The sequence below is a fragment of the Betta splendens genome, chromosome 2 (assembly GCF_900634795.4).
Source record: "Betta splendens chromosome 2, fBetSpl5.4, whole genome shotgun sequence".
Lineage (NCBI taxonomy): Eukaryota > Metazoa > Chordata > Actinopteri > Anabantiformes > Osphronemidae > Betta > Betta splendens.
Genome location: NC_040882.2, coordinates 27,137,057 through 27,157,031, shown reverse-complemented (window position 1 = coordinate 27,157,031; position 19,975 = coordinate 27,137,057). Strand labels below are relative to the sequence as shown.

The window sequence follows — 19,975 nt, the reverse complement described above, 5'->3', positions numbered from 1 at the left end:
GGTTGGAAACAATCTAACGCTACTGTTCAACAGGAAGAAGAAGACATTGATTGTGACCCTGTTGTTTTTGATATGTTACTTTAATATTTGCTCTAAATTGTGTGGTTGATTTACATGTATGCCTCTCTGTGATTTTATCCACTATTTTTGAACGAAAACATCTTACGACAAGCATATCTAGACATGTTTTCTACTTGATTCACACTTTCACACAAATTTTTATCTTCCACTGACGCAAAATGACATCCACCAGACGAAACAAGATAAAAATGATTGTCATATCGACGATGACAGCAATATGCGTGGTCACTCTGACATTCGCATCAACCGAAGACACTCTTATCCACCGCACACCGGAGTCACCCACAAATCGATCATGCTTAGTTTGTGCCATTAGAGACCTGATGACCATGACGGAACAATTGGAAAAAAGACAACATGGCAGAATAGAATGGCCTTAGAGATGTTGTTAACAAAGATGGGAAGTGTTTGTGTCAAGTTTGGTAAAACATGCTGTACCTTTATTCAGGATGACTGAACGTGATCTGATTGATTATAGTCTTATGTCCCTGTCTTTCCAAAGCTCATACACAAGGGTTATTCTAGTATAACTACCCACAAAAACAGCTCACAATCTTTTATCCCTACGCCATTTACATTTTTATAAGCAAAACATTTAACGAATCATTTTTAAAGAATGCTTTATTACTACAGAATGAATGCCACGATTGACAATTTTTTTTCTTTTAATGTTTGATTAATGTGTAATCAAAAGGGGGGAAATGTAATGGAAAAATTGTACTTTAATGCTTTTGGGTTCATTTCTGACTCTGCATAGTGACCATGCATTCTGTACTTGTTGATTAGACCCAGAACTGAACATTCTCAGACAGACAATCTATCTCCCTCTCAAGGTGACCGATTGTTCATGGCCTGAGTCTGCCTTTGAACCCTGGGCTCTGGCTCCTTTCTGTCTGATGCCTCACCAGACCCAAGGCTGTAGCCTTGTTTATTCCCTGTGTAATATGAACATCTTCACCCACAGTGTGATAAGGAGATTCCACCAGGTCCAGGGAAAAAGGTTAAAAGGCAGAAGCAACTTGAGGATCGTGGGCTCTTTGCATCACACCTCCGTGGTGTGTGCACTGATCTCCCAGCTGGTTTTTGGTTTGTTGATGTGCACGATCAACATCCATGCTTTTTATTTGCTTTCCCCATTATTTTTATTTTCTTTATTATTTTAATAAATCGCACAAAAGGACAACTCTCTCATCTACTTCTTTATGGAAAATTTCCACCACAGTCATACACAGGTGGTCAATACGTAGCAGTGCAAAGGAGCAGGCAGGCTCGGTGTCGGGGACAGGCAAGGTTCGTTATCAAGGCTCAGGATTCCAGTACTGTTCCGTCAGAGGGAGGGTCGTCGTCAGGTAAGCAAGCACGGTCGTTAACGGACAGGATCAGAGGCCAAGGCGTACAACACAGACAAGGACTAGACAGGATCGGCGTCGGTGGTCAAAAACAAGGTACAAGATAACAAGGCTGGACCAGGATTCAGAACGCTGGAATGTGGTGAATGTCACGCAACAATCTGGCAACGTACTGGGGTGAGAGCTGGTGCTTAAATACAAGGTGACTGATTACTGATGAAGTGCAGGTGTGGATAATGACGGTAGAAGCAGCAAACAGCTGTGACATGAGGTAAACAGGAAGTCCTTTCGAAGTAATGGCGGAAGTTGACCCAAGACGTGACAATTTCAATGAATATTAAGTATATATATATATATATATATATATATATATATAATATATAAGTTACTCAATGCTGGTTTATGTTAAAGGAGCAGTTAATAATTAACCACAGGCCAGTATCAGCTCCTTTAAATGAAATAGTTCATCTTCTTCCTGCAGCATCTGGAGCATCGCATGACATGTACAGAACATAGCATCAAACTTAACCAGGCTGAAACAGGATGAAACAGAAATACACAAATACTTTAAAAACGTACTTTATTGGAGAAAAATACATAAGATAGAAAATACATACAACAAAGTTTGTTTAACAGAATAATTAACTGACTTAGTAAATATAAAAAAATAAAAAAGTTTATACATTACATTAATAGTAATAAACTTAATTAATTTTTTTAAACTTCTGTTTTCCAGCTGTACTTTGACTTGATCCCTCTGTTTCTCAGCTTCCTCCTCTGATCCATTAGTGTCTTAACGAAGCCCTGCTTCTCTTTGTTCCTTGTTAGATCGTTTTGAAGCTGCTTCATTTTCCTCTTCAAATCGTTTTCGGTCCCTTTAATAAGAATAAGAAATAAGAATAAGAAAACCTTTAATAGTCCCGCAGTGGGAAAATTACCTCTCACAACAGCAGTACAGATGAGTGAGAATACAGGTACAGAACAGTTTGTGTTGGCACAGTACAAAGCAGTGCAGTACAGTTAGAGTGAGTATGAGGTCATTGCAGGGTTATTGCACAGTAATGGGTATAAGATTTGTACTGGTAACAATATACATGATTGTTCACAGATTTACACAAATACTGTGCAGAGCAGGTTGCTATATAAACCACTGATGCAGTGGGTGAGTGACTGTGGTGGGATGTGGTCAACAGTTCTGATTGTACAGTCTGACAGCAGCAGGTAGGAAGGATCTACGATATCTCTCCTTCACACAGCGAGGGTGGATCAGTCTGCTACTGAAGCTGCTCTCCAGAGCAGACAGTGAGTCCTCCAGTGGGTGAGAGTCCTGGTCCATGATGGATGTCAGTTTAGCCAGGACCCTTCTCTCACCACTTCCTGCACCGTGTCCAGAGTGCAGCCCAGGACAGAGCTGGACTTCTTGATGATCCTGTCCAGTCTTTTCCTGTCCCTCACTGTGATGCTGCTGCCCCAGCAGACCACACCGTACAGGATGGCTGATGCCTCCACAGAGTCATAGAAGGTCTTCAGGAGTGGCCCCTTCACTCCAAAAGACCGCAGTCTCCTCAGCAGGTAGAGTCTGCTCTGACCCTTCCTGTACAGTGCATCCGTGTTATGAGTCCAGTCTAGTTTATTGTTCAGATGTACACCCAGGTACTTGTAAGAGTCCACTCTCTCAATGTCCCTTCCCTGGATGTGCATCGGTGGTATGACAGCAGGCTGCTGTCTGCGGAAATCCACCACCATCTCCTTCGTTTTCCCTGCATATATCACACGATTCGAACCGGACAAATGCTGGAGAGGCTTGGAATCATCCAAATTGTGTGGCAGCACCTTGCAACACTGTCTCTCTCTGTCGCTGTAGCTGTTAGATTCAACTGTACTAGCAATTGGCATTCCTTACACAGGAGGGAGGCTACATTATAAACAGAGAATCTTCTGGAGTACATACATCAAATAACTATCAAGCATGTACTTACGTTTGGAGAAGCAGCAAGTGGATCACGTCTTGTAGGAACGGAGCGCTTCTTCAACCGTAAGCCCAGTAATAAATATACTCTCGTTTTCAAAGCAGACGGAGGTGAAATGGTGTTCACACACAAAGAAGCATTTAGGCAGCGGTGCCGGCACCGGTCCATTTACAAGTAAATATCATAAAATTCTCCTTTCTTGCTCCGCTGGTAAAATGAAAAGGCTCCGATGCTGGTTGAAACAATCAACACTGGAGCCGTTTCTGAACCCTAAGGGCCTCATGTCAGTTTGTGTCACAGTGAGTGACTTCTTCTTTGTCTTTTAAATGAGGGTGAAAACCACCTGAAAGGTGCATTAGTGCCACCTACTATGGTAGACTGCGCAGTGAGTGAATGAAACAAAATGTTGCCGGTACATTTAGGGGTCCAGGTTTGTCTGGGCGGGGCTGATGCGGGTTCTGTAAGTGGTCAAGCGAATGCAGAATTACATTCCTAAAAGTCCCATATGGAGGCAGAAAGAGGTGAGGGTGGAGTTGGGGCTGGAGGAAGCCAAAAGGCAAGCAGAGGAGTTTAATGCGGTTAAAGTTCAATAATATAGTGAATACGAAGTATAAGAGGTTTGTTCGGATATTCACAGATGGGTCAGAAGATCAAAATTCAGGCAAAACAGGGTCTGGAATGGTAGTGGAAACATCAGGAGGAGAAAGAGAAAAAGTAGAATTAGTTGCAATAAGGGTGGCACTGAGGTGGGTGGAACTTAGAGGGCTGAATAAGGTGTTAATCTGCAGTGACCCTCTGTCAGTATTGCAGTCGCTGCTGGTGAAAAGAGCAAAGTACCACCAGGAGGTGTTATTTGAAGTGGATTTATCAAGTAGGAACAGTAGTAGGGAAATAGTGTTGATGGGGTTCCAGGGCACGGGGGTATTACAGGGAATGAGTGGGTGGACAGAGTGGCAAAAAGGGCAACAGAGCAGGAGGAGGTTGTGGGTGTTAAATTGTCAAAAGGTGAAAAAAGTGAAATGATAGCATTGTTTAAATTTTTAAATGTTACTGGGTTGGGGAAAAGAATATGAGGGTTAGAGATATCTATAGGTGGCGGTAGTGCAACAATTAGGATGCAAGCCGCCGGTAAACTCAAAAGAAAAGGAAGAACATTTGGAGGAGAGTAGGTTGGAATTGGTGAGAGCAAGTTGGTAAAATAATGTTGGCGCGAGATCAGAACGAGCATTTGGAGACCTGTGTTTTTGTTTGTGTTATTCCTTTCCATTTTAGTGCCTCTGGGGTTTTTGTGTTGGTCACCTTGTAAATAGTGCACTTGGTTGTTTTTGTACTGCGCTTTGGCTGCCATTAATCTTACCGTTTGCGAAGTAATCCAGCATCTCATTGGAGTTGTTTTTTTTTCCTGGAACATTATTTTCCACGTCTCGAATGAGCAAACAAGGCTCATTCACCACAAAGAGATAGAAGGAAACAGAGGAGCTCAGCGTATAAATTAAGTCCCCCAGCAGTCGATGTCTATTGCAGCTTAACTAAGAGATGGTTCCTGTGACTAACAATCACTGCCAGTGACCTGAACCATCTCTAACTATAAGCTTTATCAAAAAGGAAGGTTTTAAGCCTAATCTTAAAGGTGGAGAGTGTGTCAGCTTCTCGAACCTGAAGAGGGAGCTGGTTCCAGAGGAGAGGAGCTTGGAGCTAAAAGCTCTGCCCCCTGTTCTACATTTAAACACTCTAGGAACCACAAGTAGCCCAGCGCTCTGAGAGAGGATGTTTCTAATTTTAGCTATAGTTCTAAGATGAAAGCAGACACAATCAGTTGAGACCTTCTTCAGGATTTTACTTGCAAGGAGTGAGCAGTTTAGAGCAAAGGCAACTTCCTCTCACTGAAGAGAAGACAAGGATTCAGTTCATAATATGTATAATAATAATAATATGTGGGAGGTGCATAGTCACACAGTACGTGGGAAATATTCTCTGCACAAAGCAAGCATTGGTCACATCAGATAAGGATGCTACACACCGGTACTCCCTATTTCTAGCAGAGTAGAAGGGAGAAAACTTCAAAGCTATAGCACAACAAGGTTTTAGCAGATCAGCAAAATAAATTCCAACAATGTTTCAATGATTAAATGCAGTATTTTTCCAACAAAGCGGTTTTGGAGATTTGTTTAATATATATTGTAAAACAGAGATCCTGGTCAAAAATGACACTAAGGTTTCTTACAGTAGAATCTGAAGCTAATGTTATGCCATTCAAAGTAACTATCTGACTTAAAAGTGTCTCTCTGAGACCTTTGTAATTTTGTTCTGCTTTATGTTATGATAATTATCCTTTTGTTAAGATGATGCTAACACAATCTGTTATGATTCCATAAAGGTTTGGAGGAGGAGAGGCTTCAGTTTACTGAGGTTGTATCATACTGTAGGTGCATTTTTTTTCCAGACGAAGCTGGAATTTTTCTTATTTTTGTAGTTTTCGACATTCATTAACTTTTTACCAGTAACACATAAAATAATATTTACACATCATATCACATATCATAAGTGTCCCGTTCATTATGACACCAAATGCATTCAAATAGCCCTTATGGTGGCAGAGATAGAGAGACAGTACGTAGCTGCGGTCATTTTCAGACAGGGGGTTACTTTACTGGGCTTTAGTTGGTCAGTCATCGCTGGTGAGGACGTGTTCTTTCAGTGAGCGTGTGACGAGCTAAAAGGGCTACGGCCATTTTTCTGTGAAACTAAGCCATAATGTCTGTGTGATAAGATCGTAAGATATCTCATAAGATTAATTTTCAAATTACTTGATACTTAAATACTTGATAATTAAAAATATCTTGTTGAACTACAGTGGGCAGCACGGTGGTGTGGTGGGTAGCACCGTCGCCTCACAGCGAGAAGGCTTTGGATTCGATTCCCGGCCCTGGTGTCTCACGTTCTCCCCATGTTTGGTGTGGGTTCTCTCCGGCTTCCTCCCACAGTCCAAAGACTGTGCATTAGGTTGATTGGCTCCAGCCATAGGCTCACCCATAGGCTCTAGCACCCCCGCAAACCCGCATTAGGGAATAAGCGGCTTGGATGGATGGATGTTGAACTACAGTAATTAAAAACACATAATGGTATATTTATTATTATGTTATTATGTTGGAATGAAAAGAAATCATGTTGGAATAATGATGTTGCTGTAGTTCATGTTTACATTACAGAAACATTAGTACCAGCACAAAGCAATTGTTTTGATTGAACACAAACAGTTAATTTTACAGTAATTTAACTCAATTCAGACATTTTCTGTCAAAACAAAAAGCAAGCCTGGCTTGTTCCAGTAGAGCGGTCTTGTGCAGTCACCACAGGTGCAGGTTAGTTTGGTGGCATCTGCCCCCTCTGCACTCTGTCACACAGCCAGTGTTGGTCTGTCCCAGCGCAAACCATTTCTGTCACTGTGTGTGTGTGACATTTTCATTATACAACTTCCTTTTCAGTGAAGTAGCACTTTAATTATTATATTAATCATTTACATTTTAATATTCTGATTTAGATTATTATTTTTCTAGTTTATTTTATTAACAGGTCTAAAGTCAAATGACAAACATCCGTTGGTTCATCTTCTGTGGCTTCTGTTATTGTGGTGATCTGCTTTGTTAAGTCTATACCAGCATTCTACCGTCTCTGTTGTCAAAGATGTTCTGTCTGTTGTTTTCTGGCTGATTCTCTATCATCTCCAGTAGTTTCTCTTTGTTCAGCTGCTGTTTCTCAATGTCTTTCTTCATCTGGTCCAGTTTCCATTGTTCCTTTAACACATTTTCTTTCTCTCTCAGTAATTCTTTAGGATTGTCAAACACCATCTCTCTCTTCGTTATCTCCTTCTCCACCGTCTGCAGCTTCTCCTTGTTCTTCTCTCTCTGAGTTTCTACATCCTCCAGTTGTTCTCTCAGTTGGTTCCTCTGGTTCAGCAGCTCCTCCTTCACAGTCATCAGACATTCATGGTTCCTCTGTAGTGTTTCTTGCATGTTTGTAAGTGTTTCTTGCATGTTTGTAATAGAATTCCTGTTTTCACCTTTTAGCGTTTGAAACATTGAGAAAAAGACATTTATATTTAATTGTGAATAAGTATTTACTGTAAATGATAAACATGACTTGTACTTATCAACAAGCTGTGACTTACGATTTGATTTTCTGAAAACAATGACGGCACCAACGGCACCAATGACGGCACCGACAACCAGGCCTCCAACTGCAGCACCGACAGCCATGGGAATAGATGAGTCACATGAAGAACTGGTTTGGGAACCAGCTGGATCCTGAGCTGGTGAAGAGGCAGACGCTGAAGAAGAGAAGTGGAGAAAACTTAAATTGCAGTTAAACACTTTCACTGTGATTTTCTTCTACAAAATTCAAATGTTGAATTTAACTATATTAAATTCTAAATCATGCACTGAAACTGTAAAAAGTAAACAGGAGAGAGAAACAAACAAAACTGTTTCCTCATCAAACATAGAGCGTCAGTGTCTCTTTTCGCACATGTTTGTATCAGTCTGTTACCTCCATAAAGTTGAATTAGTGTTGGCAGCAGAACTAGTACGAAGACAATTTTACAAATCTGAACTCTCTGTATATTCTGCATCCTCATGTCCTACTGTAGAACGGAAACACACAGATGCAGTATCATAATATACTGACAGTCATTATGTGTAACTTCATGTGTAAAGAATTAAGTACAATAGTTCATATTTGAGGGTCTTCGTACCTGTTTGTGCGATGTCTCTCAGTATCACTGAATGAGGTCAAAGTCCTCAAAGAATAATATGTGTTGAACTTTGAACAGGTTCATATGTAACAGAAACATAAAAGATAAAATCTGCTCCACATCATTTAATAATTAGTAGGTTGGTGAATCATTACTCTAACATGTTATGATATAATGATGAGATGCTGTGGCTTTTGGCTGTAAGTTGTTACTGGAGGAGCCATCAAGCATTTGTTATCAAAAGGTTTCTACTGTGTCATTCAGGTCTCAGTATGTGTCTGTAGTGAACCTGATTTTACTGTGAAAGTGAAAATGTGTGTTGAACTAAGTAAATAATTTATGTTTACTTTTAAAACTATTTATTGATAATTTACTAATATTTACTAAATGCGGGATACAGATAATGGAAACCAAAGTCCACTGTTGGTTTGGAGTTTGAGGTTTTTAATATTTATCTGTATCTTCTGTCAATCATGTGCCTTCACTGTTGTCATAAAGCTTATTCTCTGTCATCTCCAATACTTGCTCTCTGTCCAGCAGCTGTTTCTCACTCTCTTTCTTCATCTGGTCCAGTTTCCATTGCTCCTTTAACAGAATCAGTAATTCTTCAGGTTTGTCAAACACCATCTCTCTCTTCGTTATCTCCTTCTCCACCGTCTGCAGCTTCTCCTTGTTCTTCTCTCTCTGAGTTTCTACATCCTCCAGTTGTTCTCTCAGTTGGTTCCTCTGGTTCAGCAGCTCCTCCTTCTTCACAGTCATCAGACAATCGTGGATATTTCTTGTTTCTTGTGATCTTGTAATTGTTTGTATTGTATCTTGTAACACTTTGTAACAGTGAGAAAGATTATTATTAAACACATTAAAATTTTATTGTGGTTATTTATTTAATATTTTTAAACATGACTTTGTCAACAAGCTGTGACTTAAGTTTACCTTTAAAGAAAACCAGCACCAACAACCACACTCCCAAAGACAATGGGTTTGAGATTAGCAAAAACAAAACCTGAGGAAGAGAGAAGAACAAATGAGAACAAAGAACAAAGATTTTCCCACTTCTTGAAAAACAGATGTGTTCCACTTAACAAGTATCAATATAAAACATAGATGACACTAAACAAGCTACGTCAAGCTATGACAATACAGCATCTAAACAACTACTATAATTTAAATAAACTGTTTAATTTGTACGGTGGTGCGGTGGGTTCTGTTGCCTCACTGTCCACAGTTTAGCCCACCTCTCATAGATAGCTGGCATAGGCTCCAGCACCACCCTAACCCTAACCGAACCACGCATGGGAATAAGCGGCAGAAGATGGATGGATGGAATGATTCACGATTCAAGACTCCACAAATGTTATTAATCCCAGAGGGAAATTATTTTGCACACTTTGATCGCTGTCACAGATGGAGTTTCACACAAGAAGGAAGGGGAGATTAGAAATAAGAATGCTAACACATCTACACACACTCACATTAAGTCTAATTACTGTTGTCTAATTACATCTAATTACTAGCTAAAGTTTTATTATACATGTTATTGATGAAGACCAACCCTCACAGACAGAGGAGGTTGTACAGGCTGATGGCACCGGCAGGAAGGATCTCCGGTGGCGTTCTGTGGAGAACTTAATACTACAAATCAATTTTATTACAAATTTGTTTAAATGGAAAAATTTTAACCAAAATGTTTGGTGGTTGGAACCATAATTTTAATTTCAAAATCAAAACCTAACCCAAAGGTCATTTAACCATAATCATAATGTTGATTTAGCTATGATTCATATAAATATAAAATGCCTGCTGGACATTTCTTTAAATACTCTTCTTTTTCTTACTGTTCAACTGGAAACTTATCAGTTGAGGCATGATGAAGATCTCACCCACTCTTCCTCTTAGCTGCTTGCTCCTTGCAATAGTTGCACAGCTGCTGGAGCATCATGTCAATCAGACGAGAGGCGGGTTAACCCAGGACAGGCCACATACTGCATAGACACAGAAAACAAACAGTTTAAATCACTGGACAGTGGCAGGAAACTGGGGGAAACTCTGATCACAGAAAAAGAAATAAACCAAGTGCAACATATCATTAGCAAAAACATGTCACAGACAGAAGACACCGAGATCTGACCCTCACCTGATGGATTGTTAGTAGTTATGTGGTCAACTGTAATAATAAAATTAGTTCAGCTTAAACTAATATGAATTTAAATGTACATATAAAACAGTTATTACATGGTTAAGCTGCTCTCTGTTAATGTGTTGATGACACCTGAGGTCGTCAAATGTCTCAGTTGTTATTGTACGATTGTGTAAAATAGGAAAAATCTAACGTAAGGGCAAAGTATTCTGACATTTTATCATAAATTATTACAACTACTAAGAAAATAGTTAACAGGCACAGGGTTCAGACAAAAGAAATTCAAATGAATTCAAATAAATGATAATTAAACATATTTGTTAACATATATAAAAGAAACTACAGTACAGCACTAACGATGTGACTACTAACTGCCATGGTCTAGGTTTTCGTTCTCAGTTTTATTTTGAAAGGACTTAGTTTGTCATCCATGTTTTGGTTCCAGTTTTCATTTCCTGTTTTATTTTGTAGTACTCCCGGTTTCTGTTCTCACTCTCAGTTCTAGTCTTACTTCCGGTTCGCATTACACACACCTGTCTTAGTTTAATCATCACCCCTGGGTATTTAACCACCACCTTGATGAATTTCAGCACAGGTCTCACCGTTCACTTTATTACCTCTTCGTTGAAAAAACAGAACAACAACGTTACAACACACACTGCCCCTATTGGTGAAATTACAGTATTTCAACACTCCCACTTAATTTCACAATATTTAGGACTTTAAAGAATTCTGAATCCTTCTCTTTTTCACAAGCTACTCTCCCTTTTTCAAAAAACAATAATAACTTAAATTCCAGACATCAGTCTTTAACCTCGATCTGTATTCAGTAACCCTGAGAAGGTTATTTCCTTTCCTTTTTTACATTTCTTATCTATATAATGATTTTACTGAACAAGAAAACATCTTTATATGATCAGGTTGTATTCAGCATTCACCTGTCAAAAAAAAAATTCTATTCTCACATGAAACAAAGTCCAATCTGTCCTCTGAGAATTTCAAACCTCTGTTTGGTCAATGGTTTGGTCAGAATGTCTGCTTTCATATCCTGTGTTGGACAGTATTGTAGTTTCTTTTTTTTTTTTTTTTTGTTCTGTCCAGCAGTTTAGCAAGCAGCATATCTTACGCTAAATGCCATATTGTGATGGACAGCTTTGCTTTAACAAGAAGAGTATATATAGAATATATATACTCTTCCTGATTTATGGTTTATTTAATGGTTTATTTAGCTAACCCAAAATGTGTGTGATGTTGCTGTGTTGGTGGACAGGTTAGGTTTCTGCTTTAGGGTGTGTATGCGGGAGGGTGGGGGGGGGGGGGGGGGGTTAAGGGGTGCAACCAGCTGCTGAAACCAAGCAAATCTGTTAAGTAAACAATCGGAGCAAAAAAATAAATAAATAAATAAATAAAAATAAATAAGAAGCAGGGATGTACCTTAGGCTAACACATTCATAACTAAACAATTTTTGTACTGTGGTTTACCTTGGAGATTAATACTAATACCAATAATAGTGCTAAGGTATGTGCACATACTAATTCAAACATATACATACAATATACATACATATGTGCATTATTATACATATCCCATACTACTTAATAAAAGTCATGACATACAACACCACAAATTCCATATTCACACATTATTCATATTGGTAGTGATAAGTATCAGTAATACTTACAGTTGGATTTGGAAAGTGTCCCACTACAAGCTTAGTAAGGCTGTAGCTTAACATTATTCACCCAAAGGGTGAGGCAGACGTTGGTGCATGAACAATGCCACTTGTGGAAGCCAGGGTGATGTGAGGGGCTCCGCCACTACGCCCATCCAGCAAGCAGAGGAAGGAATCCCAGCAGCCAGGGAGCCCACACACCTTCAGTTTCAGGAGGGCAGGTGTTGCAACCCAAGCCGCCCACACAGAGCCCCCCAGGCAGAGCTGCAGCAGCCACAGAGACAGCACCCGAGGCCAGAGTGGGCCACCGGGGGTCAACGCTGTCCGCCCCATGAGAACCAGGGGCAAACACTCCCCCCGGCGGGAGGGTCGGCCTGAAAGAGTAGAGCCCGAGGACCCACGGTCCGCAGGGAGCCCACCAGAAGATGCCCCCGCGCCCAGAGTGGGACCCGCCCCCAGCCCACCACCCCCACATGGGCGGAGCGGGGCCTACCCCATCGGCCCGACCTCATCCCCTGGCGCCACAGCGGCCTGCAGCACAAGGCCAGCAATTGGTGGGGTCAGCAGAAAAGAGACCACCCAGGCAGACGATCATCGTACCCCGGGCGAAAAACCGGACCCCCCACACTTCAACCGCACCACATGCATACCAACTCACACAAACACAGACGCATACACCCACCCACATGTGCAACACACATCATCACATCAACACACACACACCATAGACTCTCTCACAACAAACTAGTCAATCATACGTGAACCAATGCGCTCTCAGATACATTCTCGCACCCACACCATTCGCTTGATCACATTCGTGGGGAGGGTAGGTCACCGGCCTGCCGTCCATGTGGCCCCAGGCAGGGACCGCAGCTCCTCCCGAGCCCCGAACCAACCCCCCCAACCCGGGGGAGGCAGAGGGCAGTAGAAAAGGCACCCCAGAACCCTGCAACCCAGCTTGGACGTGAGTGTGTGGAACTAAAGTGCACTGAAGGTGGGTGACACCTCCAGGAGCACAACCGCTGGCTGACGGTGTGTGTCCCGGACAGTGCCCCCCCTCGCCCTAAATGTCTTTTTGCAGTTAAAACTGGGTGGTGATCTCTCCATCAGGGCCAGTGGCCGAGGCCACAACTGGCCTCAGCCCCAGTATTGTAGTTTCATTTGTCCATTTTGCACACATTCACGTATGTAGTGATATCGAATGTCTATGTGTTTAGTCCTCGAGTGATCCACCGGATTTTTTGCGATTGCAATGGCACTTTGGTTGTCTTCCAGGATCACTGTCGGTGTATCCTCCATTCCAAAATCACCTAGTAAACGTTTCAACCAAACTCCTTCTTGAGCAGCTTGACTAAGTGCAACATACTCAGCTTCTGCCGTTGATAATGCAACTGTCGCCTGTTTCTTGCTCAGCCAGCTCACCGCTCCTCCACTCAGTAGAAACATGTTGCCTGTTGTTGAGCTGTTGATCTTGGTCACCAGCCCAGTCTGCATCTGAAAATCCAACTAAGGATCCAGACTGTGACCGCTCATATTTCAGGGCAAGATTCACTGTCCCTTTCAAGTAGCGAAATATCCTCTTCACAGCAGTCAGATGAGCAGTATTGGGATCTGCATTGAATTTTGATACAGCATTCACAGCTTGAGCTATGTCTGGTCGTGTAGCTATTGACGCATACAACAGACTTCCTACCATCGACTGATAGTTCTGTTGGTGTACTGGTTTACTAACACCATCATTCTTCTTCAGTTTCACACTGGTGTCAGCAGGAGTTGCTACTGGATTAGCATTTTCCATCCCATATTTCTTAAGCATGGCTTCAATATAGTTTTTTTGATGTAGGAAGACACAGTTCTTCTCTTTGCTTTGGACCACAGAGATGCCCAGGATGTAGGACAACTCACCAATGTCTTTTATCTTGTAGCGCTTCTTGAGCGCTGCTTTCAGTTCGTTCATGCTTTCAGTCGACTCTGTTATCAGAATGAGATCATCCACGTAAACTGCAAGTATCTCAAGCTCATGTCTTGATCTCACAAACACACAAGGATCTGATGTGCTCTGTTTGAAACCGAGTTCCATCATGAACTCTGTGAAGGCTTTGCTCCAGCAACGAGGAGATTGCTTCAGTCCATAGATTGATTTTTTTAGTTTGCACACCAGGTTTTCCTGTCCTGGTTGGATGTATCCCTCTGGTTGCTCCATATAGATTTCTTCTTCCAAATGCCCATTTAGAAATGCAGTTACAACATCCATCTGATGTACATGCAGATTGTTTTGATTTGCAAAAGCTAGTAGTACACGAATGGAGCTGAAACGCACCACTGGTGAAAATGTCTCATCATAGTCAGTACCATACAACTGTGAGTAGCCTTTGGCAACAAGTCTACACTTGTATCTCTCCACTTGTCCGTCACTATGATGCTTGACTTTGAACACCCATCTTGAACCTAAAGCTTTTCTATCTTTTGGTAAATCCACTAGATCCCATGTCTCATTTTCTAGCAGCGACTCATATTCCAGATCAGCTGCTTCCTGCCATTCCTTTGCATTAGGACTTTTCAGAGCTTCTGTCATTGTGAGTGGCTCTGTCACACAACACATATTTGCATGATGATCAACGACGACTGTTTCAGCAAACTCGTCATATCCAAATCGCTTTGAAGCCTTTCTTATTCTGTCGCTTCTTCTGACTGTGTCATCAGCAGTGACTTCATGTGTTTCATTCTCATTTGTGTCCACAGTTACCTCATTCTCAAGATGAGACTCTTCTGCTTTCTGTTTCCAGTCAAAGTTTGTTTCATTGAAAACAACATCCCGGCGGATTAAAATCCTCCTTTTCTCTTCATCATATAAACGATAACCCTTAGTGTTGCTTGCATAGCCTAAAAAACGTAGCTTCATAGCCCTTTTGTCCAGTTTCTGTCTCTTCTCACCTGGAATATGTGCATAAGCAATGCATCCAAAAACCCTCATGTGACTCATGTCAGGTTTTTTTCCACACCATCTCTCATAGGGTGTCTTTTGCTTCAGTACAGATGTAGGCAGTCTGTTCTGAATGTAAGCTGCTGTGGCTACAGCTTCCGCCCAGTACATTTTTGGCAACTTAGCATGTGACAGCATACTTTGCAGCTGCTTCAACTAATGTCCTGGTGAGTGAGGTACAGTCACTTCATGTTGGATGCCTTGACCTTTCAAATATTCTTGAAACTCTCTTGATGTGTACTCACCCCCATTGTCTGTTCTGAGTCTTTTAACAGCTTGTCCACACTCATTTGTGAATGTTCTTTCAAATTCTTTGAATGTGTTTAACACCTCGTTCTTGTGTTTCAGGAAATACACTTTGCAGCATCTAGAGTAATCGTCAATAAAGGTCATAAAATATTTAGCTCCACCAATAGATTCAGTCTGCATGGGACCACAGACATCACTATGAATTAGCTGCATTCTGTGTTTGGAACAAATTCCTCCAATTGACTTGTATGGCTGTTTAGACAGTTTACCTTCCACACATGCCTCACAGAAAGAAACATCTGTTTCTGTGGAGAAGTCCACTCCGTTCACCAGATCTTTCAGTTCTTTAAGCTTGGTAGTGTGACCCAACCGCTGGTGCCATAAGCTGGTTGCTAGTGATGCACTATGACAAACAGGTACGTCCTTCTTCACATCCAGCTGATAAAGTCCATCAGCTCTTTGTGTTCCCATTCCTTGAAGGGTTCCATTTCTTCCACGTATGTAACAGTGAGACTTTTTGAACTGCACTGTGTTGCCTTTCCTGATAGCTGCTCCCACTGAAAATAACTTCCCTGACAGCTTTGGAACATACAACACATCATACATTGTGGCACTTTTTGCATCACTTGTTTTGAAAGTCATGTTCAGCTTTACGTTTCCCATTCCTAGGGCATCAACCACCCTGCCATCACCGAGCTTCACAGACTGTGCTTCCGTGAACTCTTGGTAATTTTGAAGAATGTTGTTATCAAATGTCATGTGCTTTGATGCTCCTGAATCTATCAACCATTCAACCTGTTGTGGTGAGTCAGTTGGATTTGCCTCTTTGCTGACAAAGGCACTTCCACCTTCTGCATCTTCACACATCATGCTTTTAGCCTTATGAGTTTTCTTTTTTGCTTTATATTTCAAACTTGGACAGTCCCGTTTAATGTGACCTTCTTTTCCACATTTGTAACACCGCCACGTGGTTGGTCTTTCTGCTCCTCCTGTCCTGGAGTTGTCTGGGACAGTTCCCCAACACTGAGATGACATCGCTGATGAACCACCTGAAGTAGCTCCACTGTAACTTTCATGTGCATTAACCCGCTTTTGCTCTTCATTTATTAAAGCTTGTTGAACAAACTGCAGCGTCAGATTGTCCATCTTAGTTTCTAATGCAGTGACAATGGTAGCATAACTAGGTGGTAAACTACCCAAAAGTGTTACGATCTGATCTTCTTCTTTAATATCAGCTCCTATAGCCGATAGCTGATCAGTCAATTCCTTCATTTGCTTTAGATGCTCAGTTAATTGACATCCTTCCTTCATTTCAAATATTTTTTCTTAAGGAACAGTTTATTCGCCAATGTATCTCTCTCAAAATGGCCTTTCAGCGTAGTCCACGCTTCTTTGGGAGTCTGGCAGCTTGTTACCAGGTACAGCTGGGGTGTACTCACGTTCAGCACTAGCATGGAGAATGCTTTCTCTCTCCGTTTACTAAACTCCGCTTGTGCTTGTGCGTTAGCATCTGCGGCTAGCGTCTCCGTCTCCGTTAGCATGCCCCACAGACCTTTAGCCTTCAACAAGTGCTCAATCTGAAACTTCCATGTCGCCCAATTTTCCGGTCCGCTCAGCTTGTCTATAAACAGCTTATCTTCCATTGTGAAAACTCACAACACTGTTTAATGCACAAAATACCGTGAAAACAGCCTTTTTAGCGTCCTCTGGGCCCATAACCTGATGAATTTCAGCACAGGTCTCACCGTTCACTTTATTACCTAACAGAACTGTACAACAACGTTACAACACACACTGCCCCTATTGGTGAAATTACAGTATTTCAACACACCTATCACCACAGCTAGCCGCCAGATCGTTGCACGCATGTTGTCACCTTCCAGCAATCCTTGTTCAATTTACCCCCTCTTCGACCCTGTCCCGAGTTCCCGACCGCTGTTTCTCGCCTGATCCTGACTGGTACCGTACTCTGTTTATTCTGTTACTGAACCCTGCCTGCTAACTGGACCTGATTAACCCTGCTCTCTCTGTGCCTCAATCCTTGTGCCCATACGTGAATGACCTGGACTGTTTGTGACTACGATTTCGGTATAAAAGCCCTTTTACGCACACCATCTGTCTACGGTGTCAGCACTGTGCATTTGGGTCCTCTCTCTGCCGTTCCTGACACTAACCTGTTATGTGTGTGGAGCAGTGAACTCGACATCAGTGTTGTGTTCAAGCTGCTGGTCAAAGTGTTTTGGTTTATCATAAAAGACCTACCTCTGTTTCATGGACAGAATGAGCTATAGTTTAAATAATGAGCTCATCATTACTAAGCATTAACAGATAATACATCTAAAACATGTCTAGTCAATAAAATTGCAGAGCAGGTTTCTATATAAACCACTGATGCAGTGGGTGAGTGACTGTAGTGGGACGTGGTCAACAGTTCTGATTGTACAGTCTGACAGCAGCAGGTAGGAAGGATCTACGATATCGCTCCTTCACACAGCGAGGGTGGATCAGTCTGCTACTGAAGCTGCTCTCCAGAGCAGACAGTGAGTCCTCCAGTGGGTGAGAGTCCTGGTCCATGATGGATGTCAGTTTAGCCAGGACCCTTCTCTCACCCACCTCCTGCACCGTGTCCAGAGTGCAGCCCAGGACAGAGCTGGACTTCTTGATGATCCTGTCCAGTCTCTTCCTGACCCTCACTGTGATGCTGCTGCTCCAGCAGACCACACCGTACAGGACGGCTGATGCCACCACAGAGTCATAGAAGGTCTTCAGGAGCAGCTCCAAAAGACCGCAGTCTCCTCAGAAGGTAGAGTCTGCTCTGACCCTTCCTGTACAGTGCATCCGTGTTATGAGTCCAGTCCAGTTTATTGTTCAGATGCACTCCCAGGTACTTGTAAGAGTCCACTCTCTCAATGTCCCTTCCCTGGATGTGCATCGGTGGTATGACAGCAGGCTGCTGTCTGCGGAAATCCACCACCATCTCCTTCGTTTTCCCTGCATTGATCAGGAACTGAGGCCTGTTTGTGAGATAGTCCATGATCCACTCCGTCAGATGAAGGTCAACACCAGCCTCCCCCAGTTTGTGTTTCAGAAGCACCGGCTGGATGGTGTTGAAGGCACTGGAGAAGTCAAAGAACATGATCCTCACAGTGCTGCCGGGCTTCTCTAGGTGGGAAAGGGCTCGATGTAGGAGGAAGATGACGGCGTCGTCTACTCCTATGCCGTGTCGGTAGGCGAACTGCAGCGGGTCCAGGTAGGTTCCCACCGCAGAGCGGAGGTGACCCAGGACCAGTCTCTCCAGTGTCTTCATCAGGTGTGATGTCAGAGCCACTGGTCTGAAGCTGCTGGGGTCTTTGGCGTGCGGTGTCTTGGGCACTGGTACCACGCAGGAGGTCTTCCAGAGCTGTGGTACCACCCTCAGCTTGAGGCTCAGGTTGAAGACATGCTCCATAACTCCACACAGTTCGCCTGCACAGGACTTAAGGAGTCTGGAGCTGATGCCCTCTGGTCCAGCTGCTTTCCTGGCCTTGATCTTCCTGAGCTCACTTCTCACCTGGGTGCTGGAGAAGGATAGGGGTGGAGGGAGTGTCTCAGTGTGGTGTGAAGTGAGGGGTTGAGGAAGTGTCTCAGTGTGGTGTGAAGTGAGGGGGTGTGGTTGGTATGAGTCGCCAGTCGTCAGGGCTGAGGGTAGAGGGCTTTGTGTAAAGGTGTGAAGGGCTGTGGGGGCTGGTAATCCAGTGGTATGAGGTGACAAGAGGTTCGGAGGCAGCTGCTGGGAGGTGTGAGTGGGTGCTTGGTCAAACCTATTAAAGTGTGAGTTCAGCTCGTTGACCCAGCTCAGGTCCCCCTCAGCCTGTGGGTGTGGAGCTTTGAAGCCTGAGATGGTTTTCAGGCTCCTCCACACCTCACTCACATTGTTCTGCTGCAGCTGCTCCTCCATCTTCCTCCTGTAGCTGGACTTCCCCTCACGGATTTTCCTCCTCAGCTCCTTCTGCACCCTCCTCAGCTCCTCCCTGTCCCCTGATTTAAATGCTCTCTTCTTCTCCTTTAGCAGAGCTTTAATATCAGAGGTGACCCATGGCTTGCTGTTGGTGAAACACCGAACCCGTCTGGTGGGAACGGTGTTTTCCCAGCAGAAGTTTATGTAGTCCGTTACACAGTCTGTTATTGCGTTAATGTCCTCCCCATGTGGGTCGCAGAGCTCCGTCCACACAGTGGTGTTTAAAACAGTCCCTGAGAGCCTCCTCGCTCTCAGCTGTCCACCTCTTCACTGTGCGGGGCACCACCGGCTGCCTGTGTACAACAGGTTTATACACAGGCAGGAGATGCAGGATGTTGTGGTCAGCTCTGCCCAACGGTGGGAGGGAGGATGCAGCGTAGGCCTCTTTGGTGTTGGCATAGAGTAAGTCCAGTGTTTTGTCGTCTCTGGTGGGACCAAACCAAAGTTCCTGTCAGCAGCAGGATCTTCTTCTTCAGTAGGTGATGCCTGTAGATACTTTTAATACTGTTCACTCGCTTCACATGTGGCCTTTAACACCTGGTAGCTCAATGGGTGGAGTGTTGGCCAAGAAGGTAAGTGGTTTGATCCCACCATCCCCCCACACAATGTTTGATGTTTATCAAACATCCAGAACCGTATTCTAGAGACTGATTGATGAGTTACCACGTCTATAGGTCATGGTTCTCAGCCCAGAATACAACAAACCTGCAGTCTAAATGAGGGAGGACCAGGTCAGGTCATCGGTCCAATGTGGAGAAGAAGCTGAAGACAAGATCCTTATTTGAC

General features: G+C 43.0%; 1 protein-coding gene across 1 annotated transcript; it reads right to left on the bottom strand.

Annotated features, from left to right (window-relative positions):
• Positions 1 to 6,506: 6,506 nt before the first annotated feature.
• LOC114869152 (uncharacterized) lies at positions 6,507 to 8,956 on the bottom strand. The gene is made up of 3 exons (XM_029173087.3): positions 7,946 to 8,956; positions 7,569 to 7,727; positions 6,507 to 7,460 (listed from the first exon to the last, which is right to left on the bottom strand). Exons 1-3 carry the CDS (start codon positions 8,031 to 8,033, stop codon positions 7,051 to 7,053), a joined length of 657 nt encoding a protein of 218 aa, XP_029028920.2. The 5' UTR covers positions 8,034 to 8,956; the 3' UTR covers positions 6,507 to 7,050.
• Positions 8,957 to 19,975: the final 11,019 nt, after the last annotated feature.